The 25,159-nt window shown below is 33.3% G+C and overlaps 1 protein-coding gene across 1 annotated transcript in view; it reads left to right on the top strand.

Annotated features, from left to right (window-relative positions):
• LRP1B (LDL receptor related protein 1B) overlaps window positions 1-25,159 on the top strand; it is a 1,811,620-nt gene that overhangs the window by 1,710,577 nt on the left and 75,884 nt on the right. The window contains exons 81-84 of the mRNA XM_045853515.1: window positions 2,787-2,903; window positions 4,783-4,956; window positions 5,962-6,087; window positions 12,724-12,888. Of these exons, the coding sequence (XP_045709471.1) occupies window positions 2,787-2,903; window positions 4,783-4,956; window positions 5,962-6,087; window positions 12,724-12,888 (582 nt within the window). The remainder of the gene's footprint in view (window positions 1-2,786; window positions 2,904-4,782; window positions 4,957-5,961; window positions 6,088-12,723; window positions 12,889-25,159) is intronic.

Below are 25,159 nucleotides of genomic sequence, written 5' to 3' on the forward strand. Positions count from 1 at the left end.
GAAAGTCAGTTAGTTCCTATATTAACTTTCAAATTTAAGAGATTATATCTTTTATTCAAGGGCTTAAAGAAAATTCAAAATTATTGACTTGTAGGATTTTTGAAATATATGTCTCACCCATTTTAAAGCTTCACTATATAATTTTTATTTAGATGTAATTCCATTCAATAATATAGTGTATAACTGATGCGTGGGTGACCGGCCAGCAGTGATCATGGAACGCTGCAGATGACTCGACAATACGCAAGAAAAAACATGCACAGAGACAAACTAGTTTCTGTGGAGAAGCAGGGACAAAATGGCCACCCCGCTAGTGGGGAGCTCGCCGATTTACCTTCCAAAACTGCTTTTATTGGGCTGGGCTTGTTTTGCATAATAATTCAGGTAAAGTACAGTACTCATTACAAGGAAGTAAGGAACAATAAATAACAAGGAACTCTGCAGGTCTATTTTGAGTCAGGGTCAAAGAGCCGTAAGACTTTGAGGAACAAACTAACTTCCTCCTTGGACCCTTCTCATTCAACTGAGAGCATTCTAAATAAAGAAAGTTTCACAGTAATTTACATGTTCTTTCTTAGGCCCAATCACCTGGGGAATCTGCCCTTTTCAGCACAGAGCTGCACCACCCTGTCATTGTTTCAGGCGTTGGTGGAGCAAGGGAAGTAAGGCAACCAAGAGATAAGGAGATTTTCTCCCAGACTCTGAGAACTCAGGCTATATCAAAGCTGAGGAGCAAGGGTCCATCACCCCCTTTTGCTGTAGACCCCAAAGTCCTTCTTTTGGGGGCCTCCCACATGATCGTGCCTGTCTTAGATTGTTCCCCCCTTGGGGAATCTTACCTGTCTTTGGCTAACTGACCAAGCTTTGGGGTTCAGTTATGAATGAAGCAGCGGAAGCAGCGTTCCTGCCAGAGAGATAAGCTTTTGTCTCCTTGCTGGCTTATGGTTCCAAGGGCTTCCCTTAGCCTTAGCCTAGGTGGGGGTTACAGCTTCTGCTACCAGGCAGGGCGGTTCCCAACATATAACCAGAGCTGATAAAGATGGGTATGTTTTAGATATGCTTAGGCTAATAATGCAATATATGACACTTTTGAGAACTTTTTACTGTTGCTGAATCTGAAAAGATGATATTCGTTGATAAGTTGGATTACATACCATTGTTAATATTTTTTACAATTAGAAAATTTGTATTTTTAAATATAAAGACCAATTTGTTGGGCACAGACTATTTTTAACCTCCTACTTTATTGTGTTAAAACCACACAATAATTCTTAGACAATTATTAGACTAATTGAACTTAGTCTTAGACTAAGACTAAGAAGACAATTGTCTAATTGACTGTGAAATATGATGGTGGTTGCAAGACATCGGATCTTTTTATTGTTTGTGTTTCTTAGAATTATATGTGAAAAAGCAAAAATACAATTCCCAATATGATTCCAAAGAGCAAATTAATTATCAAGCAGAAACTAGTAAAACATGGAATATTTGTTTTAATTATGAAATTATTTCTAGAGGCTGATTGGGTATACAACATTCTTACATCATGCTTGAAAAGCAATAATTATATTTAGTTTGATTATATTTTGGCTAGGTCTACCTACTTAATTGAAGGATTATTCCCAAATGATGTTCATCATTATTTTTTACTTATTTCGATTGTTAAATGTTGGCCCATCTGCACAGGCATGCTATTAGTACTAATTCAAAAGTACTTTTCATTTAGTTTCCTTGCCATTGAGGTGTACCTCAATTAGTTACTGAATATTCTGATTGGAAAAGCTCTTTAACATTCATATGCTAAAGGTATTTTACATGTATTGTACTGTCAAAGTGTGTACTACCTCATATCTACAGACTATGTCACAAAAATTAAATGTCTGTAGCAGCAAAGATTTATTACAGAATCCATGTGTCATAGATCTTACTTTTCTATGTTGAAAGAACTTTACTTAGGATATTCTATGTGTGAATAATATTTTTGCAAAAAGATACTGTCCAGATTCTAATCACATTATAAAATAATATCTAAAAAAATTAAAGTTAAAAAACAGAGAAAATATTTTACCACCTAGTTTTTAGGCCATTGTTATTCACTAACAGGTACTGATGTTCAAAATGAAGGCACGTCATCTGAGAGCAAATAATGATTAAAGAAAAAATTAGAAAGGTTTAAGTACAATTAGAACCATAAGGAGTTGACCATTCATTCTTCTTCACTGTAAGCATAAAGCTTTCGTCTGTTTAAACTTCAGCATGCACACAGATATCTCCTGTCAACACAGGCCAACTCCAAATGGTTCTTACAACTAAGAACCATTTCTTGCAGCTAAGCCCATAAACTTTTGATATGCTCATGAAGAAATCCAAAATATAACTAATTATACTGAATTATTTTAAAGGCTGTATAAGTTATTTAACTGATCAGTTAATTGTGTGTATATTCCAAACATAAAAACTAAAATATCATGGAAAAGTCTTTTAGAAAGTAGCCATAGCTAAAATATCAGTTAACTGTGGAATGGAAGAATGACTTAGGGTAGCTTTTCTTATGTGAAATAAGATTTTTGCTACACCTTAGTAAATAAAGTCTATGCAATCCATACACCTATATTTCAGATAAGAATTATTTCTTTTTTTCTAATTTGTACAGTACAGTGATATAGATTATGTAATTTTTGTGATGCTTGAAGAAAAACAACCATAATTATAGAGTAAGAAGCAAAAATATCATTTTAAATAATTTCTAATTCATTCTCATTTGTCTGTGCACGTTGATTTTGCAGGCCTGGCTGTGGATCATTTTAGCGAACGGATATACTGGGCTGACCTTGAGCTCTCCCTCATTGGCAGTGTTCTGTTTGATGGCTCTGATTCAGTGGTCTCTGTCAGCAGCAGACAAGGTCTGTGAAGGGTTTGTGCTTTCTTTTAATTATTATTGACAGAGTTAAATAATGCTATGTAAACATAAGTATGAAAGCTTTATATTACAGATTTTCTCAAATTCTTTCTTCTAAGAACTTTTAGCTCTTTGTATTCATTCCTACTAGAATAATGAAGACATAGGCCAGAGAACTATTTGATTATAAGACAAACGTGGTATATTGCTACTTAGATTCAGAACATATTTATTCTGCGGATATTCAATTCTGAGCAGGACACTTCAAGTAGTCAATATTAACATCTGTGAAAACTAGTTTCTTTTTCACACTGCAATGATAACTAGCCAGAAATAAGTTACTGTATATAGTAAAACATGATAGTAACAAATATTATTGTAGGTAATTGATAGGTAATACTTCTACAAAAGGGAAAAACTAAAATCGACAACTCTACCGTCAGTGACCTCTGAATCTACTTGTGCTGGTAGTTTGTGGCACCTTTTTTTAAAATTTTTGTTCAAGTACATTTTTCTGCCTTTTATCCCCCATTCCAGCGCCCCCTCCAGTCCTCCCAACCTCCCTCCCGTTTCCACCCCCGCCTTGTTATCTCCACCTCTGTGCTGTCCTCCTATCATTCCCTCTCTCACTTTCTGGCTCCCTTCTGTGCCTCACACTTTCCTTGCCTGGAAAATTCATTTCTTTCTGTGAATCTGATTTCTTTCCTTTCTGTTTTTCTTTCCTTTTCTACCACAACTCCTTCCTTTGTTTATCAAAAATTGCTTATAATATGTTATTTGAAGTTTTATATTTACATTATATATTTTATGAACACAGTTTTGCTTTTTTCTTTTAACAGAAGCAGAGATGTTAAAAGAAAAATAATGGGATTTAACTTTCATTGTGCCTTTGCCTAAAGTGTGTGTTTTTTGTATGGTGACCACAGTTAGAAAAAAAAAATCCTCATTTCTGTAATTGATTACAAAAAAGTTATCCTGTTTCAGCTTAAGTGTATATGTTACTATTTCAAATAACCCTAAAGATAAATATATGTTTAAAACACATTTTATGTTCTACAACCTCTAGGTATTAGGTGAAATACAGGGTGGGGTATAAAAGTAGGTTTATAGTCATGAGTATATAAAACAGTTTATTCTTCTATTATTTATTATTATATTGTTTTCTATATGAACAACTGTAAACCTACATTTGTCACACCCTGTATAAATATTTTCATTTTACTTGCTTTATAGTATCAAAAGTCTTATTTTTTTGCAAAATATCTTAAAATAAATCATTTTTAAATGGGAAAAATGATAACCCCTATTATTTTTAATCAAACCAGTCAAATGTGTGATTGCCATTTACAAGTTTGTTTTTACCCCATTTCTAAAACAGGCAATAGTAATAACTAATATTTTTTTGAATTTTAGTCTTTAAAATTAACTTAGGATTACTTGATAAATTTGATATTCAAGTAATCTACTTTAATCATTGATTTGATCCAGAACACAATTTGAGAACTTTATGAACTGCCTGTTTTTATACAAAAGATAGGATTGGCCTATACGCTTTTCTTTTGATAGCAAATTCTAAAGCAGAGAAAATTACACTGCATATAATAAGCCCCAAGCAAATGATTTGTGGTGGTGAAGATGATAAAAGTGATAAGTGCTTTTTTTTAATGTTATGAGTGACATTATTGAATATCTCAATTATTCCTAAGGCAGAGAAATTAATTCTAATAAGTTCATATCTAATGTTAAATACATTTTGATTCTGAAAGTTTTTTTTTCCTAAAAGTAATAATAAGATTTTCTGTAGGATTTTGGATAAACTTAGTTTTTCTAGGTCTGAGTGTTTACATTGCAAATTTTATAACCCTACCTTTTACAAATTCTAGGCTTGTTACATCCACATAGGATTGATGTCTTTGAAGATTACATATATGGAGTAGGACCTAAAAATGGTGTATTTCGAGTACAAAAATTTGGCCATGGTTCAGTAGAATACCTAGCTTTAGATGTTGATAAAACAAAAGGTGTTTTAATATCTCATCGCTATAAACAACAAGACCGTAAGTATAATATTTTGCATAATTGTCTATATAGGTAAATTGTCTTATGATTCAAAAGAAAGCATTTTTTAACTGTTTTAACTATTTCAATGCCTTAGCCCCAGTAACTTAAGTAACTTTAATTTTTATATCACCAGACTTTAAATTACCAAAATCAAGATATAAATAATACAAGTTTTCATTTCTGTCATAACAAACATGAAAATTTCAGAATTTAGCTGTATTGTCTGGGAATTAGAATTGACATTGTTATTTTTTGAACTGCATCATTCTGTTTTGCTGAAATTCTTAATAAACCCTCGTGAGTTTGTAGACAAGTAAGAAAATTATTCATCATTAGTCATTTTTTTACTGATAACTAAGTAGCAATTATATTATTAACATTTCATCCTTAAAAGTATCTGACGTAGACTGTTTTGAGGGTTGTTTTTTCTCTGATTGTTTGTTTTGTATTGTAACTTTCCCTCCTAGAAGGGAATTGATAAATAATTGATGTTATTATCTTGAAAGATATATTTTAAACACAACTACCCAAAATACTGACAATCAAACTAAAATGTAGTTGAAATTCTAATGATCTGTCTTTATGTATGACTTCATCCTTCAAGAAACTGTTTAATATTTATTTATAATTAATCTTTGTGGCAAATAAAAAGAGATTTAATATATTTGGTGCAATGATCTGGAAAGGTAACAATTGATATTTATCCAAGTCAGTTTTGGAAACAAATTAAAACAACCTCAGCCTCCAAAAAACTTTCTAAAATTCTATGTAAAGTTTTGCTGCTTTTGACTAATCATCTGGCATATAGTTTCAAGGTAAGACCTATTCACGTATTAAGATGAACAGCAACATTAAAATGAGGAATGACCAGCAGAAATTTGATGTGATTTCTTTTCAGGGTTGCTAATTCATTATTTCACCTTATTAAATTTCATGTTTTTGAAACCTATTGTGTTTATACTTGTGTATTTCTTTGTTTTCTTTTGTTTTGCTTTAATCAGTACCCAACCGGTGCTTGAATTTAGCATGTGAATTCCTCTGTTTGCTGAATCCTGCTGGGGCCACTTGTGTGTGCCCAGAAGGGAAATATTTGATTAATGGCACCTGCAATGATGACAGCCTGTTAGGTAGGTAAACTTTGTTATTTGCAAATAATGAATTCATCTAAATGACAAATTTTTACAGCTATTGACACTGAACATAATTACCTATTCATTAATCAATTTAGTTACCCTAATACCTTTGCTTTTTGAAAGCCTGCATAAACTGTTCTTCCAATGATAGCTTTCTATTAATTCATTCTACCTTTATTCACAAAACTGCACCGAGCACTTACTACGCATCTGACAGTAGGTTAAAAACTTTGAAGTCACACAGAATCAGAATATATTTTATATAGCTCTTGTATTAGTGAAGATAATATTTCTGAACATACCATTCTGCCCTTAGTTTAAACTCAACCCCAAATCCATTTTATCAATAGGTTTATATTGAACAGCTTCTGTATGGCAATACTAATTTAGAAACAGGAATAATTTCAAAATTAAGTCTTATTTCTCCTGTGTAAAATTTGATTAACAATAAATACTATCACTATTACTAAGAAATATGTTTAGGCCTTATAAGCAAAGCATAACATTAATTTAAAAACCAAGGATTCAGAAATAAAACCTACAAGATATCTTCACTCCTGAACTTGATCATTTAGAAGGTACAGCTTAAAACGAACCTTAAAGCAAATTCAAACATCATTTCAAATGCAGAAAAGTATCACACAAGAAAAAATAAAAACATAAATAGTGTGATTCTTTATATTTGTCTTTTACCATATTGGGGAATAAAATTACTATGATGAAAACAAAAAGAAAATCAACACTAAATTGTATGTCACAGAGCAAAACACATGCTCCAAAATCCCTTGAGGATCAAAGCAAACATTATTCCATGAGTGCAGACTTAGGATCTTCACACAGCAAGGTTTCCTACCCGCTGTGTGTCCCTCTGTTAGAATGAACTCACGTCAAAACCCCGTGTCTTTACCTCGGTCAGCTTCTTCACCGCCATTTATTTCCCTTTGTTCTCTGCTGGGGGTTTACATGCAATCTGAAGACTTTTGCCTTTCCAAGACATTAAATTTCTAAAACTAGCATAATAATGTTAAGATAGTTGGATTTCTTAAGCATTAGATATGCAAAGCTGAAGGGGTTACAGAGATGAAACAATAAATGACATAAATACCAATAAATGTACATTTATATGAATGCAAGCCACAAAAGAGGCAGAGTTAAAATTTTTATGAGGTGTCAGATGCTAATCCAATTAGAATATTGATTACAATTTCCTATGGAATATGACCTTAGAACAAGACATATTGGATTTAGATTAAGTGGGAACAAGAGAACAGAACATAGAGAACAGGCTGACAGTGACCAGAAGGGAGAGGGGAGGGAATTTCAGGGGGAAGGGGGAAGGATTTACAGGAACAAGTATAAAAGACACATGGACAAAAATGAGGGGAGGTGGAAATGGGAGGGAGGAAGGGAGGGCTAGGGGGTGGGCTAGGATGGGAGTAAAAGACAGAAAACTGTACTTGAACAACAATTAAAATAAAAATTAAAAAAGAGAAAGAACAGGACATTGAAAGAGAAAAAAAAATTTAAAAGACATAAAATCATGGCATGCAAAGAAAATGCTGAGTCATTTATTTCAGTTGGTGTGTGGGATGTGTGAAGTGTTGTAGGTAGCAAGGTTAGGGAGTTCTTAACACAGTAAAATGTAAAACATGATTGGTATTTGGGATGAGGACTTTAGGGCCAGTTATTGAAAAGGGATGCTTTTGCTGGCACCAGGATGCACCCTTTCCTTCACCCATTAACTTCTCAACTAGAGTAGCTGTGATTGCAATTATGATGATAGAATAAGATAAGAATATGATGGTAGAATAAGATGGTAAGAATAAGAAAATGTCTAAATAGACATTTTCAACCATCACCAGGTACATTTTCACTTGTTCCTCTGACATGGTCATATAGCTAAACTATGTAGAGCCACATGTTTTACTTCACTGAAACAAATTCCTGAAAATGTCAACAATATAAGTAGTGACCCCCCCATAATTTTAATACCCACTTAGTACTATACACAGTTATTACAATATTATTGACTATATTGCTTATCCTCATGACCATTCTATAACTATCAATTTGTACTTCTTAATCCTTTATCTAACCCTCCAATCCCCCTGTCACCTGGCAATGCTCAATTTGTTCTCTGTATCAATAAACCTGTTTCTATTTTATTATTTTTTGCAACTAAAACAAACATCAAATAATAATGAATGTCAACTATAATAAAAAAAATCAAGAAAATGACAACACTTAACCAACATGGGGAAAGAAGTACATATAAAATGATCCATCAGAATATGAGAAGAAATACTACATACAAAATGAAATACATGTCTTTTGTATTACCCGTTTTAAAAAGAAAATGCCATCAAATTCTTTCTAGTAGAAGATGTGCCATGTTTTCATTAGTTCCACACACACCCACAACCAGTATTCTTACAGGCACCTCCTATGTACACATCTACTGGTACTATTGCTTGGATGGGAGAGACCCTGGAAAGAGTTTATGGTTCTATTCAAAAGTACACTCCTGATGCTACCAAAGTGACTTTTACATGGGCTCAGATGTTATGTGTGTTTTTTTATGATCAAGTTGCAGATGAATTTTTTTCTTTATCACTAGAAATTGCTGTTTCTTTGATATAACCTTCCTTGTTTCCTTTGATTAGTAAAATTATTTATTAAAAAATCCTAGCTCAAATGGCACAGAAAGGACTTGGCCTGGGGCATGACTGAGGGAGAGCTTTGGATGAGGTCAAGATCTGTCTATCATTTAACCAACTTGTTTCATCCTGTCCTCCCTCAATCTCACTTTCATGTAAAATTGGAATAACAATAAATACTACTACTACTGATAATATATATTTTGAAGACTTATGAGGAAAGTATATTATAAGTATGGTTTCATTGTTTACCATTTTAACAAATATAAGATGTTATATGTATTTTATTAATATAATAATCACAAAATCCCAATGATACTATGCTGTTATTGCCCCTATTTTTACTGATAGAACATTGAAGTATGGAACGACTTAGCTTAACATCTAACATTACTTAATAATGATGGTACCTGAAGGTGAGCCCAGGCATTCCACACTCAACCCAATACACAATACTTACCAGTGCCTCCATATCACCCATAGTACCCATGTTCAGAGTTACTGAAAATGTGAGAAATAACATACATCAAGTGCTAGCACAATGCCTTGTAAAAAGTATAAACATGGTACTCTAAGATAAATCTGTTATGAAGTAGGTAAGAAAATGAAACAAGTTGTATGGTTTTGTATTTGAAATGAGGAAGCATGTTTATCTAAATACAAACTATCCAAGACCTAAAACTTTATTTAGAGATTACCATTTTACTATGGCAACCGGACTTGGAAGGCATGATTACAAAAACCATTTCAAAGTTTATTTTGTATTTTAAAAGAAAATGTTGTTTTTCACATAATTTCTGTTAAAGCAATATGCACATTGGTCTGTACACATATGAGTCTTAGTATTAGAGAGTTGGGACCACTTCAGTGAGGAATATAAATAGGTGAATCTCAGAGTTATTATTTGTATAGATAAATGCCAATTTTTTTTCTAACATTAATATTTGACATAGCCAAGTTTTCAGCTCTCTATGATTACTTGCCTTTCTTTAGATGCTATTGTTAAATTGTGAATATGCTGAATAGTTTTAATCTTCATATAAGAAATTTGAAATTCTAATGTTGCTCATGCCTGGGGAAGTATTCATCTGCTCTTTTAGATGATTATAATTATTGAAGCTTGGCTTCTGGGGGTGATTTAGCCTTTGACAAAAGCAGCCTTTGTTTTCATTATAAAATGATTACATTTAGGTTTTCAAAGAATGTAACTCCACTTACATTGCATCAGGCAGTGTAATTTTTTCTTTTTTAATTTCTGGTACCTAATGAGACACATTATAGGAATGCACATGTTTTAACATATAGAGGTTTTGAATACCTATGTAGTTTACGTAGATCATCTTCAGGTGAAAATAAGCCCTCCCATAATCCTAACTATGCTCAGAATAGCTTAAGTATTAATCTTCTCTGTTCACATTCACAACTCCAATTAGGATATTTCATACTGAATAAGTTAGAAACATTTTGGTAAATTTTAAGTGATGCAAGGATATTTCTACACTAGATCCTTCTTGAGAATTTGACCTCTATATTTGTCTTTGGTGGAGATTGTCACTTGCATTTACATAGTTGTTTCCAATTCAGTATGTCTAAGCTAAATGACCTCTTCAATTTCTATCGTCTTTGTGTCTAAATATAAAAAAATATCCTTATTTTTCCTTGCCCACTTTATACAGCACAAATGTGATTTTTACCTTCCAGTTACCTTTAGTACATCCACATTTATCCACCTCACATCACTGTATGTTAGGCTGTCATGTTACCTAGCCTTTATAATTTAAACAGAGCCCTAGTAGTCTCACTGCTTTCAGTTTAACCCAAGGCAAGTACATCTTCAGACATTTTAGGCTTTTCAAGGACACAACATTGCTTTTGGGGAAAAGTCCAAAATCCAAAGATCTACTATGACACCGCTTACCTCTTCAAACTCACTATTTTCTCCAATTTCCTTCCTTCATACTCCCAAATCCAGGTTCAGTCACAGTGACTTCCATTCAGTACCTCCAGTGTTCATCTTTGGACACTCACAGATGTTATTCCATGTGAGCTATATTCTTAGTGTACTTCATGGCCTCTCAATAAATAATACTGATACTACAGGGTAATTTACCAAATAAATACTTCATTTCCTATTGAAATATAACAAAACACCATTAGACCTAGATTTCAGCTCTTCATTCTTTTGCTATTCTAGATGTGGTAGGTAAGGACTCAAAGAAAATTCTCTTTTGAGTGTATGTGTATATACTATATACTTTTATATTTAATATTTATAAAGTTTTATGATTTAACTTTTTTTTCAAAGTCCTTAATTAATATTCATAACAAATCTATGAGTTAAAAAGTACATTTGTCAATAACACCGTATAAAATAAATGAGGCTCAGACAAGTAAGCTTGAATGTGAAGTAAGTAGCAGAACTAGGGCCTAATCACAGGTCTCATTACATCAACTGTCATTTCCTTTATACTATGCATATGTAGTGCTTCATGAGAGAGCCCTTCCTATCACAAATGCAAACTTTAGTAATGCCAACCTAAACCCATAGTGAAATATTGGAAACTTTCCCTTGTGTTTAGGCAAATCTCAGAATCTCCTAGTGCTACTGACAGTCTCTATTTGTGACGGTGGATATGATACTTGAATCATTGTGTCATTTGAAATTACTGAGGCTCTTTAAGATGGTCTTATGATTATTGTAGTGATATATTCAAGCTTCTGCGATGTATGGGCCACAGTATCTTGAACAAAGAATATAAGCTATTTTGATTTTAATTATTTCACTATGAAATAGGCATGGCTTTAGTAGGAGGTATATTTTAGAATAAAATGCCTCTTACAATAATCTCAATAATTTTTGTTACAATGGACATTGTGTCTTACTCTACATAAAATAGTATTTCTAATGGAGCAAGGCACTATGAACATAGAAAAATGACCGGGAAATTATTACAAACCAATTTTTCTTACAAATCAGATGTCATATTTTAAAAAATAATTTTGCTATTCCAGGGAAAGAGCATCCCTTCCTATTCTCAGACAAAATGTATGATATAAACAGGTTGTAACTAATTATTTTAGATATGGAAATTTTTTTCTATGAAACTAATACTGTTCTATCATCATCTTATACCAAATCTAAGTGACTTTTAGTTTCGGGTGTTTATATATGGTTAATAAGTATGTACATCAAAGAGTCTATTTTGAGTTTTGGGGAGATTTTTTTGTGTTAATTTTATTTTATTTTTCATTATTTTTATTGTTGACACTCCTTTGCCCACCTCCACCTCTGCCTTCCTTCTGGCCATCATCACACTGTTGTCAGTGAAAGATTGTATTTTAAATAAATATTTGTATACTCTCTATATAAAGATATATATGAATATAGCTTAGATATTTCAGTTTTGTTTAATATTAAACATTTCTAAAAATAGGTTATAGTTGCTCATATTACTAAAAAAAATACTGGTTGGAAAATATTTCATTTGTTCGAAGTTTCATTTGGTTTTACTGTTTACCATTTTAACAAATACCATATAAGAAATAGCTGACAATGTAATTTAATATTTGTATTCACCATATAACAATGGTTGAAATCTATTTCTCTATTTTCAGATAGTCTTATTTCTTCTTTTATATTAGGAGTATTTATTTGGGAATTTTATAATAAAAACAAATCTTAGTATTTATTTTTTTATTTTTTAAAGATTTTATTTACTTATTTTTAGAGAGGGTAAGGAGGGAGAAAGAGAGAGAGAGAAACATCAATGTGCAGTTGCTGGGGGCTGTGGCCTGCAACCCAGGCATGTGCCCTGACTGGGAATCGAACCTGTGACACTTTGGTTCGCAGCCCGCGCTCAATCCACTGAGCTATGCCAGCCAGGGCAGTATTTATTTTTTATTTATTGAAATTATTCTTATTCTGTAATCCACTAAATGGCATGCTAATTCATACATTTCTTTTTATAACCAGATGATTCATGCAAATTGATGTGTGAAAATGGAGGAAGATGCATTTTAAATGAGAAGGGTGATTTGAGGTGTCACTGTTGGCCCAGTTATTCAGGAGAAAGGTGTGAAGTGAACCACTGTAGCAACTACTGTCAGAATGGAGGAACGTGTATATCATCAGCTCTGGGTAAATATTTCAGCTTTATTGTATGTTTAAATCACTTGCGTTTTCCTTGAACATGAAAAATATGAAGAAAATAATATAAATATAATTTCTGGTATCTTAATAAAGAATGTATTAACACTAGTTACATTTAATTAATTGAACATAATCAGTAGCATTTATTCTAAATTTAGTACATCAAAGTTCAAGCCATCGAATTTGACAATAGTAGTGGTCAGGATCATGTGCTGAGTATGCACCATGTGTCAGGGCTCCATGCTTAGAGATTCCAATGCAGGCTTAGAATGCTTAACTGAAACCGATTTTATAAGCCTTGTATGTTTAACTTGAAAATCTGTTTTATTTTTTTATTGAATAGTTTTTCCAATGCTAAAAATTATTTTTATTGAAAACAGGTTCATTTTAAATGTAAATATATATCAGTACATGTAATAGCATTGTAGTTCCCCTCAAATCGTAACTACTCTGTTGGAATGTAGTATACGAGGTCTGTTCAGAAAATATCCAGCCATATAATATGTAAAATGGAGACATTTATTGAAGAAGATAAAAGATACAAGAAACACTGTACATGGGATAATGATGCCTCAGCCCCCTTCAAAGTAGATAGATACCCTAGGACCTACTTCTCCCATCAGCTGTCCAGTTGTATTTTCCTGAATCTCATTGACAATCTGAAATCTCTTCCCTTTCAAAGGTGATTTTAGTTTTCGAAAAGCCAGAAGCTACAGGGCACCAAATCAGGGCTATAGGGGAGCCAAGTCATCAGGGTGATTTGATATTTTGCCAAAACACAAGTGCATGATCGTGATGAAACTGCCAATCACAAGTTGCCCATGGCTGTGGCTTTCTGAATCATCAAAATAGGTTCTTTAGAGGAAGGTTAATGCAAAATTTGATTCAGATTCATTGATGCAGCTCTATTTGCTCAGTCATTTTGAATGAGACAACCATACAATATACTTGCTCACCCAATTGTGTCTACCACCCCCATGGACTCATACAGTAAAGTCACCATTGTTCACACATGAGCATTCCAGTTCATTCTCCTTGACTGCTAGGTTATATCAATGTCATGCAAACTATTCTTGTTATATTAACAGTGCCTGGACTTCTTAAGGACAGACCTCATATAATATGCTTTGAAAATATCAGGTTAGTTTATGTTAGGATATACTTGAGATTCTTACTCACTTACACAATAGCTATGTTTGTACAAAGTGTCTTCTACAGCACACATGTGAGCACTGAAACATATTTTCTACTCACTTCTATTAAATTTAGAATATGTTCCCATGGGAAAAATTAACCCAAATGCATAATAAAAGTGTAATTTGTAGATCACAATATTCAGTGCAAAGGACATTATGCAACTATTAGAGTGCAATCTATGCACATTTAATTCTACTGCATAAATGCAAATTTATTTAGTCAAGTGGAAAATCAATCTATGTGATCTTTATATTCCCTACATGATTAATTCTATCTTAATAAGAATTCTCATTGCTTCCATTTCTTTTGTTATTCTTTGCAGTATTTTGCATAATTCTAACTGAAAGAGCAACATTAAGAAATATTTTCAATGGAGTTCAGAGGAGCCAAGCTGTTTCTGATTTACATTCTAATAGTAAAATCATTACTATTTCTTTAAATTTGATAGTTTTATGTCTATAAATATTTTTGATATTGGATTAATTGATAATTAAGCTAATCTAACTACTTAACTGAATTCAAAAAAATATTCAACAGGTTTATTGAAATAAAAAAGCACTAGGATCCTTACTAACTATTTTTATTCTGCCAAATGGAAGCTAATCCATATAGTACAGTATATTCTATTCCTGTGAAAGAAATTGTAGTCTGGGATCTTCATTGATTCTGCAAGTAAAAATTCAATTAATGTGATCTGAAAGGATATGACCTGTGATTTTATTTTGGTAACACAGATACCATTCCCTTCAGGAAGGAAGCTTTTCTTGTGCAATAAATTTTTAGGGATTTTATTATTTAATTGTTAACTTAATTTTATTATTATAATAATAAATTATTGTATTACAACTGTCAGCAGCAAAAACACACCAAAATGTTACCAGTGATTAGAACTCGGTTCAACAGTCACATTACCTGAGTTCTGGCTGAGAAAGAATTCAAGGCCAAAACTCATATACAAGCAAAAATTTACTTAGAAAGTCACAGAGGTGGAATTGAATGTTGGAAGAAGTGAGCCAGCTGAGATGTTGGGCTCAGGGAATAAGTTATAAAGGCAAAAAAATGGAGCTCAGGAAAAGAAAAGCAAAAAGAACATGCCTGGAGGAAAGAGAGGGTGAAAGAAGAGGACATGCTCCAGAGATAGAGGGGCAGGGTAGTCCTGGGTCCTCCACCCTGAAGGTTTTTATCTGCTCTCTAAACATGGGTATCTTAGAGGAGGTCCCAGGGGAGGATCTCAATGGACTTCCAGGTATGTCCTTTCAGGATTGTGGTCTCCATTGATTGCTATCAGTAGGGGTCATTAGTCATCCCAGCTGGTCTTGATGTTACCCATGGCGTCATCCCACCGGGCTTTGCTGCTTCTCTGGACTTGGAGCTAGAGCACAACTGAGGCCCAGGTATTAACTTTAGTTTGACCAAAACTCCATCTCTAGCCCTGGCTGGCATAGCTCAGTGGATGGAGCGCGGGCTGGGAACCAAAGTGTCCCAGGTTCGATTCCCAGCCAGGGTACATTCCTGGGTTGCAAGTCATAACCCCCAGCAACTGCACATTGATGTTTCTCTCTCTCTCTATCTCCCTCCCTTCCCTCTCTAAAAAATAAATAAATAAATAAATAAATAAATAAAAAAAAAAAACTCCATCTCTGTGGTCAAGGGAACTAGGGCTTTGTTTCTAAAATGATTTGATATGAGTCAGAACCTCATTGTCTTAAGGGCTTAATATTTACAGTAGTGTTTGTGCAAGAGTTTGTATGGGACTCATATGAGGCTGTCCTTCAGCCCCTTTGTTCCTCTTCTCAGGGGATCTACCACATGACCAACAACAATATGCTAAGGGAGGAAAGGCCAGGGTTGGGTCTAAACCTCCTGATCAGTGACATGAAAGGTCAGAGGGGGCCTAAACCATAGGACCAGCAAGATGTCAGGGGAGGAAAGGTCACCCTGGGGTGACATCTTATTTTCCCAGTTTGGCCCATTGTTAGGCACGTGTGGCTTTCTGCCCTGCTGACCTCCTATACCCGACCTATTGTTCCTACTTTGTTCATGCCTGTTTAACTTCCTAATGTACAACCAGATGTCTTTCTTGTACTTATTCATGGAAATGTTTAAGCCAACTAAAGAATTTGTCACTCTAAGCCACAGGTGGCAAACGCAAGGCCCAAGGGCTGAATGTGGCCCTCCACCTTGTTTTATCTGGCCCGGCACCTTGTTTCTACCTGGTGGCAGTGCCAAGCTCTCACTTAACTGTTAAGGAGTAGTTATATTTATAGTCTTCAAATTACATTTGGCCCTTGGAAGGCAACCTTGAGACTGATGTGGCGGCCAGTGAAAATGAGTTTGACACCCCTGCCTAAGCTATGGCTAACTGTTCAACATGCAACAGATCAACAGGGACAAATATCCATGAAACATTAAATTTGCTGTCGTATTAATGCACTTTGAAGTATATATATAAATACAGAACAACTTTTCAGGTTTTCAAATAATTTGTCCAAACTTTGCTGAATTCTTAAAACCTGTATCAACTTTATCTATGCACCCAGATTATTAGATTTGGATTTACATAGAGAATATATTCAGAAAGAGTTATATTTCAAATTAGTAATATAAATAAGTCCTTAATATGAATTCAACCTGTTATGTCCATATAGTTGATTTTCTTATAACATGTAAAAATTAATAATATTATATCCAATTAAGTCATTTACAAAGCACTTTACACTTTTAAAAATGTGGTTTTATAAAACATTGTCTGGTAGTATAGAGTGTAGAACCTCATTATCTCTAGACAAATGCTAGTTTGTTAAATCCCATTGAGCAATTCATGGATTTATTTATTGTTGGTTTACTTATAGTTAAATCTTTTTCTCAAATTCCTATGTGGACACTATATAACTAGGGTTTGGGGCAGCCTTAATTAAAATTTATAAGTTTATGACAGTTGTGTAGGACTATAATAACTGCAGAAAAAATGTCATCAGTTAATTAAAAATATACATCTGAGAGGCATAATTAAAATTTAGCATGTAGAAATGAGTGTTTTCCTCATTCCTTATGGCTTTCTTTGTAATAAAAACCCTAAAAATAAAGCATGGATATAATCTGTATTCATATAGAAAATACTATGAAATTAAATAGTGTGGCATTAATTATTTGACAAGGTCCATGTAGTTGATTTCTATGACCTGCTTATGGAAGGATAGATTTGAGATAAATTTTGCCTTGGGCAAAATATTGGAAATAAGAATAAAACATTGAAATATTCAATCATCCAATTACAAAAACATAAAGAATAATTTGTGATTTTTTCTTTATGGATAGCATATAGAATATTTAATTTGCCATATTTGTAATTAATCTTTACTGGTGTAAATATTTATTCTTTAAGATATGTTCATACTGTTTAGAATGATTCTTATTCTTGTGGGTCTGTTATTTAGACATTTAATATTTACTTCACAAAGAATCAGGTTTTCCACATAGTTTAGAAAAACAGAAAAGAGGGTTTGTGTGTTTGGTACAATATAACAAAATACTTCCACTCATAACATTTGAAGTTATTCAAAAGAGAGAAAAAATTTAATTTGGAAAGTTTGACAATATATAAAAGTAGACCTGTTTAGGTAAAGAAGGGATAGTGTAATTTTTGCTGTTTTTATAGTAGACAATACATTTGTATCTAATTATTGCAATGAATGCAAGAAGAAAGGAGCAAGTGTCATTGTAGCTCTCTTGTCACCATATCTGTGGATATTCTGTGGGAGTTTTTGTTCCCATACATGAAGCAGGAAAGGAAAAAATATTGAGGAAAGAAAATAAATCAGTACCATCTCACTGCAGTGGGAAAGGCCCTTACAATAATAGGTGAGTAGATGGAGAGAATTGTCCTCATTCATTCAAGATCTTTTTGTCCAGGCCATTCTATCAAATATGATGTGATATGATAACTGATATCAAATATAATTGCCCCCAAAATGTATGTTAAAAGGCAAGTTAAGCTGGGAACTTTTGGCCATCCTCAAAACATCGTGGAACTGATGATGAAACATGTACCTGGGGTGTCCAACCTGTGATCTGAAGGCCACATGCAGCCCAGGTTGACTGTGAATGCAGCCCAATGCAAAATTGTAAATTTACTTAAAACATTATGAGGTTTTTTGGTGATTATGTATCACAATATATTTAATGTGTGGCCCTAGGCAATTCTTCTTCTTCCAGGGTAGTGCAGAGATGCCAAAAGTTTGGACTCGCCTGATTATACTAATGTCTCTCAAGTCACATTGTACCTAAGATATAAAGTATAAAATCACCTAATAAGCACCTTGATAAAGATGAACATACATTTAAATTGTCCATATTTTCTTTTCTTTCACTTTTTATTAAATCAGCATTGTCTTTAGTTTAAATTAAGCTTGATGTCCTAGTTTTCTCACATGGAAATTAATTATGTTTAGGAAGTGCATAAATCTGATTATTTAGTCCTACTTGCTTTATAAGAAAATGCACAGTTGAACCATAAAATTGCAAACCAAAAAGACAACCTACTGAATGTAAAAATATATTGGCTAATGATGCACCCAATAAGGGGTTAATATCTAAAATTTTATGAAGAACTCATACAACTAAACATATATATATATTCTCTCCAATTGAAAAGTGGGAAGAGGACCTGAATAGACACTTCTCCAAAGAGTACATACAAATGGCAAAGAGACATATGAAAAGATGTTCAACCTCAGTAGTCATCAGAGAAATGCAAATGAAAATCACAAAGACATATTGCATCACACTTGTCAGAATGGCTATTGTCAATAAATTAACAAACAAGTGCTGGAGAGGTTGTGGAGAAAATGGAACCCTTGTGCACTGTTGGAGGGAATGCAGTTTGGTGTAGCCATGGTGGAAAACTGTATGGATGTTCCTCAAAAATTCAAAATGGAACTGCCTTATGACCAACCAGTTCTACTTATGGGTATATACTGGAAGAAACTCAAAACACTAATTTGAAAAAAGATATGTTCCCAATGTTTATTGTAGTGTTATTTACAATAGCCAAGATATGAAAGCAAACAAAGTGCCATTGGTAGATGAGTGGATAAAAAAGCTATGTTACACATACACAATGGAATATTGCTTAGCCATAAAAAAAGGAAATCTTATCATTTGCAACAGTATGGATGGACCTAAAGGGTATTATGCTAAATGAAATATAAGTCATACAGAGAAAGACATATACCATATAATTTTATTCATATGTGAAATCTAAAGAACAAAATACATTAAAAAACTGAAATAGACTCACAGATACAGAAAACAAACTGATGGTTGTCAGAGGAGAGGATTTTGGGGGGCTAGGTGAAAAAAATTGAAGGGATTAAGAATTATTCATTGGCAGTCACAAAATAGTCATGGGAATATAAAGTACAGCACTGGGAATATGCCAGGTCGGTACTTGAAATATCAAGGAGATCACTTTTATAATTTTATATGTATGTATGTATGTATGTATATATGTATATATACACACACACACACAGACACACACACATATATATATATATATGATTGTTTAACCACTCTAATATAAAATAATATTGAATGTCAGCTATAGTTAAAAATAAAATGAAAAATAACATTGCATATTATTTAACTAAGTAACAAAGGAACATATAGCTGTGACAACTCAAGTAGAAAAAAACAGGAGGCACAGTGAGGTAATGGCAGGAGAGACTGTCTTGCATACACATGCACATGCACGCATAAAAAAGAAAAGAGCACCCTGACTAGTGTGGCTCAGTTGGTTGGGCATCACCACTGGTTTGTTTCCAGGTCAGAGCGCATGGCTGGGTTGTAGGTTTGGTCCCCAGACAAGGCGTGTATGAGAGACAACCATCTGATGTTTTTCTCCCTCTCTTCCTCCCTCCCTTTCCCTCTCTCTAAAATGAATAAATATGCAAATAAATAAGGAAAAGAGGGACAAGAGATTTAGGAAGGAGGAAGTGGAGGAGGATCCTATTCATCCATAGATAACACCAGCATTCTTAAGTCGCTACCTGAAGAAAATATTCATGGTATAAACCTTACCACAAGCAATTTTGAAATGCTCAATAAGACTTTTATAAAGTTACAATGCCTTTTAACTAAATGATGTCACTTTTAGAAGCATATACCAAGAATCATATAATAATAAAAATCGAAATACTTAGATGTGAAAAGGTTTAGTATAGTGTTATTTATAATAAAAATGGAGATAAAAATTGAATTCAAGTAGTTAATATATAAATATAGCATATAAAAAAGTGAATGTTATAGGATAGCAAAATCATGTATGCCCCTGAGGACATTGTTTATGAGAATATTTTTCTTTCTTTGGGGGCCATGGAAAGAGTCAAACCTACTGAGCAGCTAGATATATACAATGAGTAAAAATGATGGTATGAAGTTTGTAAAGAGAATGAGCCCAGAGTCAGAAATTGAGACAGAGGCCTTCAGATAAACAGATAATTTCTGAAGTCATGAAATTGGATAATGTCATCAGAAAAACTTTTGAAGAACATTTTTTGAGAGACAGAAAGAGTAGACATAAAGACAATAGGTTATATACATATGGAAACTAACAATACTAGTATCTTAGAGGCCAAGTGGGTAGAATTTTTAAGTGTAGATAGTAAAATTATAAATAAAATTTGAGGGCAATAATAATTGAGAATTATTAGTAGTTTTAGGAATTAGGAAATTGGACATAAGCTTTGTAATCATACATTAATATATAGTAAAGATAATACCACAAGTTAACTTCTTAATTTCTAAACCTTTCTTACCACCAGGGAATTATAATTAATTTACTTATACAATACATATATATTGAAAAATCTGACCTCTCTACTGAGAAAACAAAGAGAAGTAACAAATTAAGGCAATTTATTTTGTATATTGAAAAAGTTAAAGCTATAAACACAGTGAGAGATTAGAATATGACTTTATGACCAAAGTTCTTTTATTTTTTGCCATATATTGTTAGGATTGGAAGCATTGAGTGTTGAGTTTTTTAAAAAATTCAAGGATGTACCAAAACTTTGTTATACAAGTAGATGCGCATGCCATGTGTTAGGTTTGCTCTCTTGTTTATGTGTATGCTGTGTGTGTGTCCTTTCTTTTCAAAGGGTGGGGTTAGCATGTTTAGAAGGTGAAGAAGAGAGAAGGACCTATCCTCCAAAGTTTGAAATGTTGCAGTGTGAGAGTAAAGTTAATGGAGAATTTCTGCTCTATCCCATCACTGGCATGCAAACAAATTTCAATTTAATTTTATCTTAAAGCTGTCACTTTTTGCAGATGATATGATAGTATACATAGAAAATTGTATAGACTCCACCAGAAAACCACTCAACCTGATAAATGAATTTGGCAGAACAGTGGAATACAAAGTCAACATTCAGAAATTGAAAGCATTTTTGTACACCAACAATGAAATATCAGAGACAGAAATTAGGGGAAAAATCCCATTTGCTATAGCAACAAGAAAAATAAAATACTTAGGAATAAATTTAACCAAGGAGGTAAAAGACCTGTCCTCAGAAAACTATACAACACCAAAGAAAGAAATTAAGGAAGACACAAATAAGTGGAAGCATGTACCATGTTCATGGATTAGAAGAATTAGCATCATTAAAATGTCCATACTACCCCCCAAAATTTATGGATTCAACACAATTCCTATTAAAATACCAATGGCATATTTCACAGACATAGAACAAATATTTCAAAAATTCATATGGAAATAGAAATAACCCTGAACAACCTCAGCAATTTTGAGAAAGAGTAACAAAGTAGGAGGGATCACAATACCTGATATCAAACTATATTACAAACTATATTGCTGTAATCAAAACAGCCTGGTATTGGCATAAGGACAGACACATAGATCAATGGAACAGAATAGAGAGCCCATAAGTAAACCTATGTCAATATAGTAAGTTAATATTTGACAAAGTGGCAGGGGCAAAAAATGGAGTAAAAATATCCTCTTCAATAAATGGTATTGGGAGATCTGGACAAGTATATGCAAGAAAATGAAACTGAACAAGTATATGAAAAGAAAATGAAAGACCATCAACATACACCATACACAAAAAATAAACTCAAGAAGGATAAAAGGCTTAAATATAAGTCAAGACACCACAAAAAAAACCTAGAGGAAAACACAGATAGGAAAATTTCAGTTATCCCATGCAGCAATATTTTGGGTTATAGAGGAAAGAATAAACAGATGATAGTACATCAAACTAAAAAGCTTCTGTGCGGCTAAAGAAAACATCAACAAAATGGAAAGGTAACCAACCATGTGGGAAAACATGTTTGCCAATGATACCTTGGGCAAGGGTTTACTCTCCACAATATATAAAGACCTCACATGACTCCACACCAGAAAGGTAAACAATCTAATGAAAAAAATGGGCAAAGGACCTGAACAGACACTTCTCTAAGAAGGACATATAGAGGGCCAATAAACACATGAAAAAATGCTCAAAACTGCTAATCATTGGAGAGATGCAGATTAATTTTATCTTAAATAAATAATTAATGTAAAAATGTAATTTAATAACATTTCAGGATGATTTTCCTAGACTGTTACAATGTCTGTAGACATAAAGTCATACCTATAAATGGTGAATGTGACTCAGTAGAAAAAAGAATAGTCAGCACTAAAATGTAACTGCTTTCTATGTGCCTGGCACAGTTAGAAATGTTTTGCATATATTACCTCATTTATTCTATGTATTTTTACATGACAATCTATTAAATAGTAACTGTTACTATCCCCTTTTTACACAGAAAAAAGTAAGCAGATAAGTGATATTACCCATGGTATCACCAGTAATTGGCACCTGTCGTACATAAATCCTGACAGTCACACAACCTATACTCTTTAGGTCTGAGCTAAGAATGCTAAAGAAACTAGACTGATTAGAGCCAACATACTGTCCTCTCTCTCTTTCCTCAGGTCAATTGGTGCTCTTCTTGATTGTGCTGCCCTTGTTGGCTGCCAGTGCTCCAGCTCCCTGTAGGCAGAGCAGCTGTGCTTAGTCATTGTAACTGTTGTTTCCTTTCCTGGTGTCAAAATCAAATTCAGCTGCCTAAAAAATCTTTGTAAATGAATCCAGTGCAACTTGTTAGGGTATACCCAGAGAGAGTTTTGAGAAAATTAGATGGAGCCCATTATAAAATCCTGTAACAGATGGTTCATTTCCCATCAGCAAACAAAAGATCTGCTGTACCATCACACAGTTTCAAGATAGATAGCATTCCCCTGAATATGAAGAGATTTCTACTTGTCAAAAATAAATCGTCTCTTCAAAGAAGGAGAAATATGAGCTTTTTAAAAATAATTCAGCCAAAATCTTGATGATTCAAGGCATATGCCAGCCGGGGGAAAACCTGGTCAGTCTGCCCTGGATTCAAAACAGCTGTAGATGAGATGAAAGCATGGTGTTGGGCTTTCTCTGAGTGACTGAGACAGGAATGTTCAAGTGCCTTAGCAGAGAGCTCTGTTGGTTTCTTCAAAATGTCTATCATTTTAACCTTTTTTTCACTCCTGATTTTTTAAAAAGGAGAAATAAACCTAGAAGGTAATGTAGAAAAGTGTGTATTAGTTATTCCTCTTGTATGGCCCTTGTTCTGAAGCAATTTGATTTTGTCTGTATTTTCTGTTTCACATTTAGCTAATATTTATTTTTGTTTCTGTTTATATATTTTTTTATTTCTCTGTAAGCCATTCCCTGGTTCTTGTGATGAACAAGAATTATTATTTGTATTCAGGGCTTTTGTCTTTCTTGGTAACTATGTTCCAACAATTATCTATATTCTTTATCTTTTACTATCATTTATTCTATTGTTTGTGTGTTAATTATTCACTTATTTTTGTTCAAGTGAAGATATTTTCTTGGTATGTATTCCACAACTGTTATAAGAAAAATCTTTATCAAAATATTGTAAAGCCACTTTCTTATAATGGAAAATATGAGGTTAATCTTATTTTAATGCATACACAATTTACCTTTTTCTCAACCTATTAATTGACATTTATCTGGCCTCCAAACTAATGTAATGTGTGAACAAATTTTAAGCAATGCTACTCAACATAAAAATGTATATAATTTTCTTCATTGAGAATCAATATCTTCTAGCATTTTTAAGGGTGTGACACTCTTTTGAAGTAAAATGAATAAATAAATTGTGAAACCTCAATATATTCATTCCCTTCAAAATGCAGGTAGATTTTATTTGGAGGCATTTTATTCACTAAGAATGCCATTCAGCCCTGGCTGGTGTAGCTCAGTGTATTGAGTACTAGCCTATGAACCAAAGGGTCACCAGTTAGATTCCCAGTCAGAGCACATGCTTGGGCTGTAGGCCAGGTCCCCAATAGGGGGCATATGAAAGACAACCACACATTTAGCTTTCTCTCCCTCTCTTTCTCCTTCCTTTCCCATGTCTCTAAAAATCAATAAATAAAATATTTAATTTTTTTTAAATAGAATGCTTTTCAAAAAAATGTAGAAATGTAGAATTTTCCTTCAATGTTGAATGTAGATTCTATGGCAATAGAGAAAATATCACTTTCCCCCTTCAAGCCTTAAGCTTTACACTCATGTATTTTTCAACCATTCTAATTATGCTTCATGTCTAAAAAGGTGAGAGGAGGTAGTTGAATATTCTCTGATGTTAGCAACTTGGTGTCATTTTCTCATTTCTAGTTCATTGAGTTCTATAACTAAATCTCTTTCCTTTGCTGTTTGATGTTATTTCTCACATTTGCACAATCTCTAAGTCTCATTCTTTCTGTCTTTAATGATAACCATAAATTTTGTTTTGTTTTATTTTTCTTCACCACTTCTGCAAAGCTAGTTCTGTACTCAATTTTCTGCTCAGTTCTTGACAGTCTGGGCAGTTAGAGAGACTCAACCCTGATGTAACAGTTAACTGTTTTATTCAAAACACCTTAAAGGATTGTTCACCTTTTGTTATGATGTTAATTCCCACAAAGCAAATAAAGAAAATGACTAAA

This window comes from Phyllostomus hastatus, unplaced genomic scaffold, assembly GCF_019186645.2.
Source record: "Phyllostomus hastatus isolate PE091 unplaced genomic scaffold, TTU_PhHast_1.1 phas_contig_1, whole genome shotgun sequence".
NCBI classification, from domain to species: Eukaryota; Metazoa; Chordata; class Mammalia; order Chiroptera; family Phyllostomidae; genus Phyllostomus; species Phyllostomus hastatus.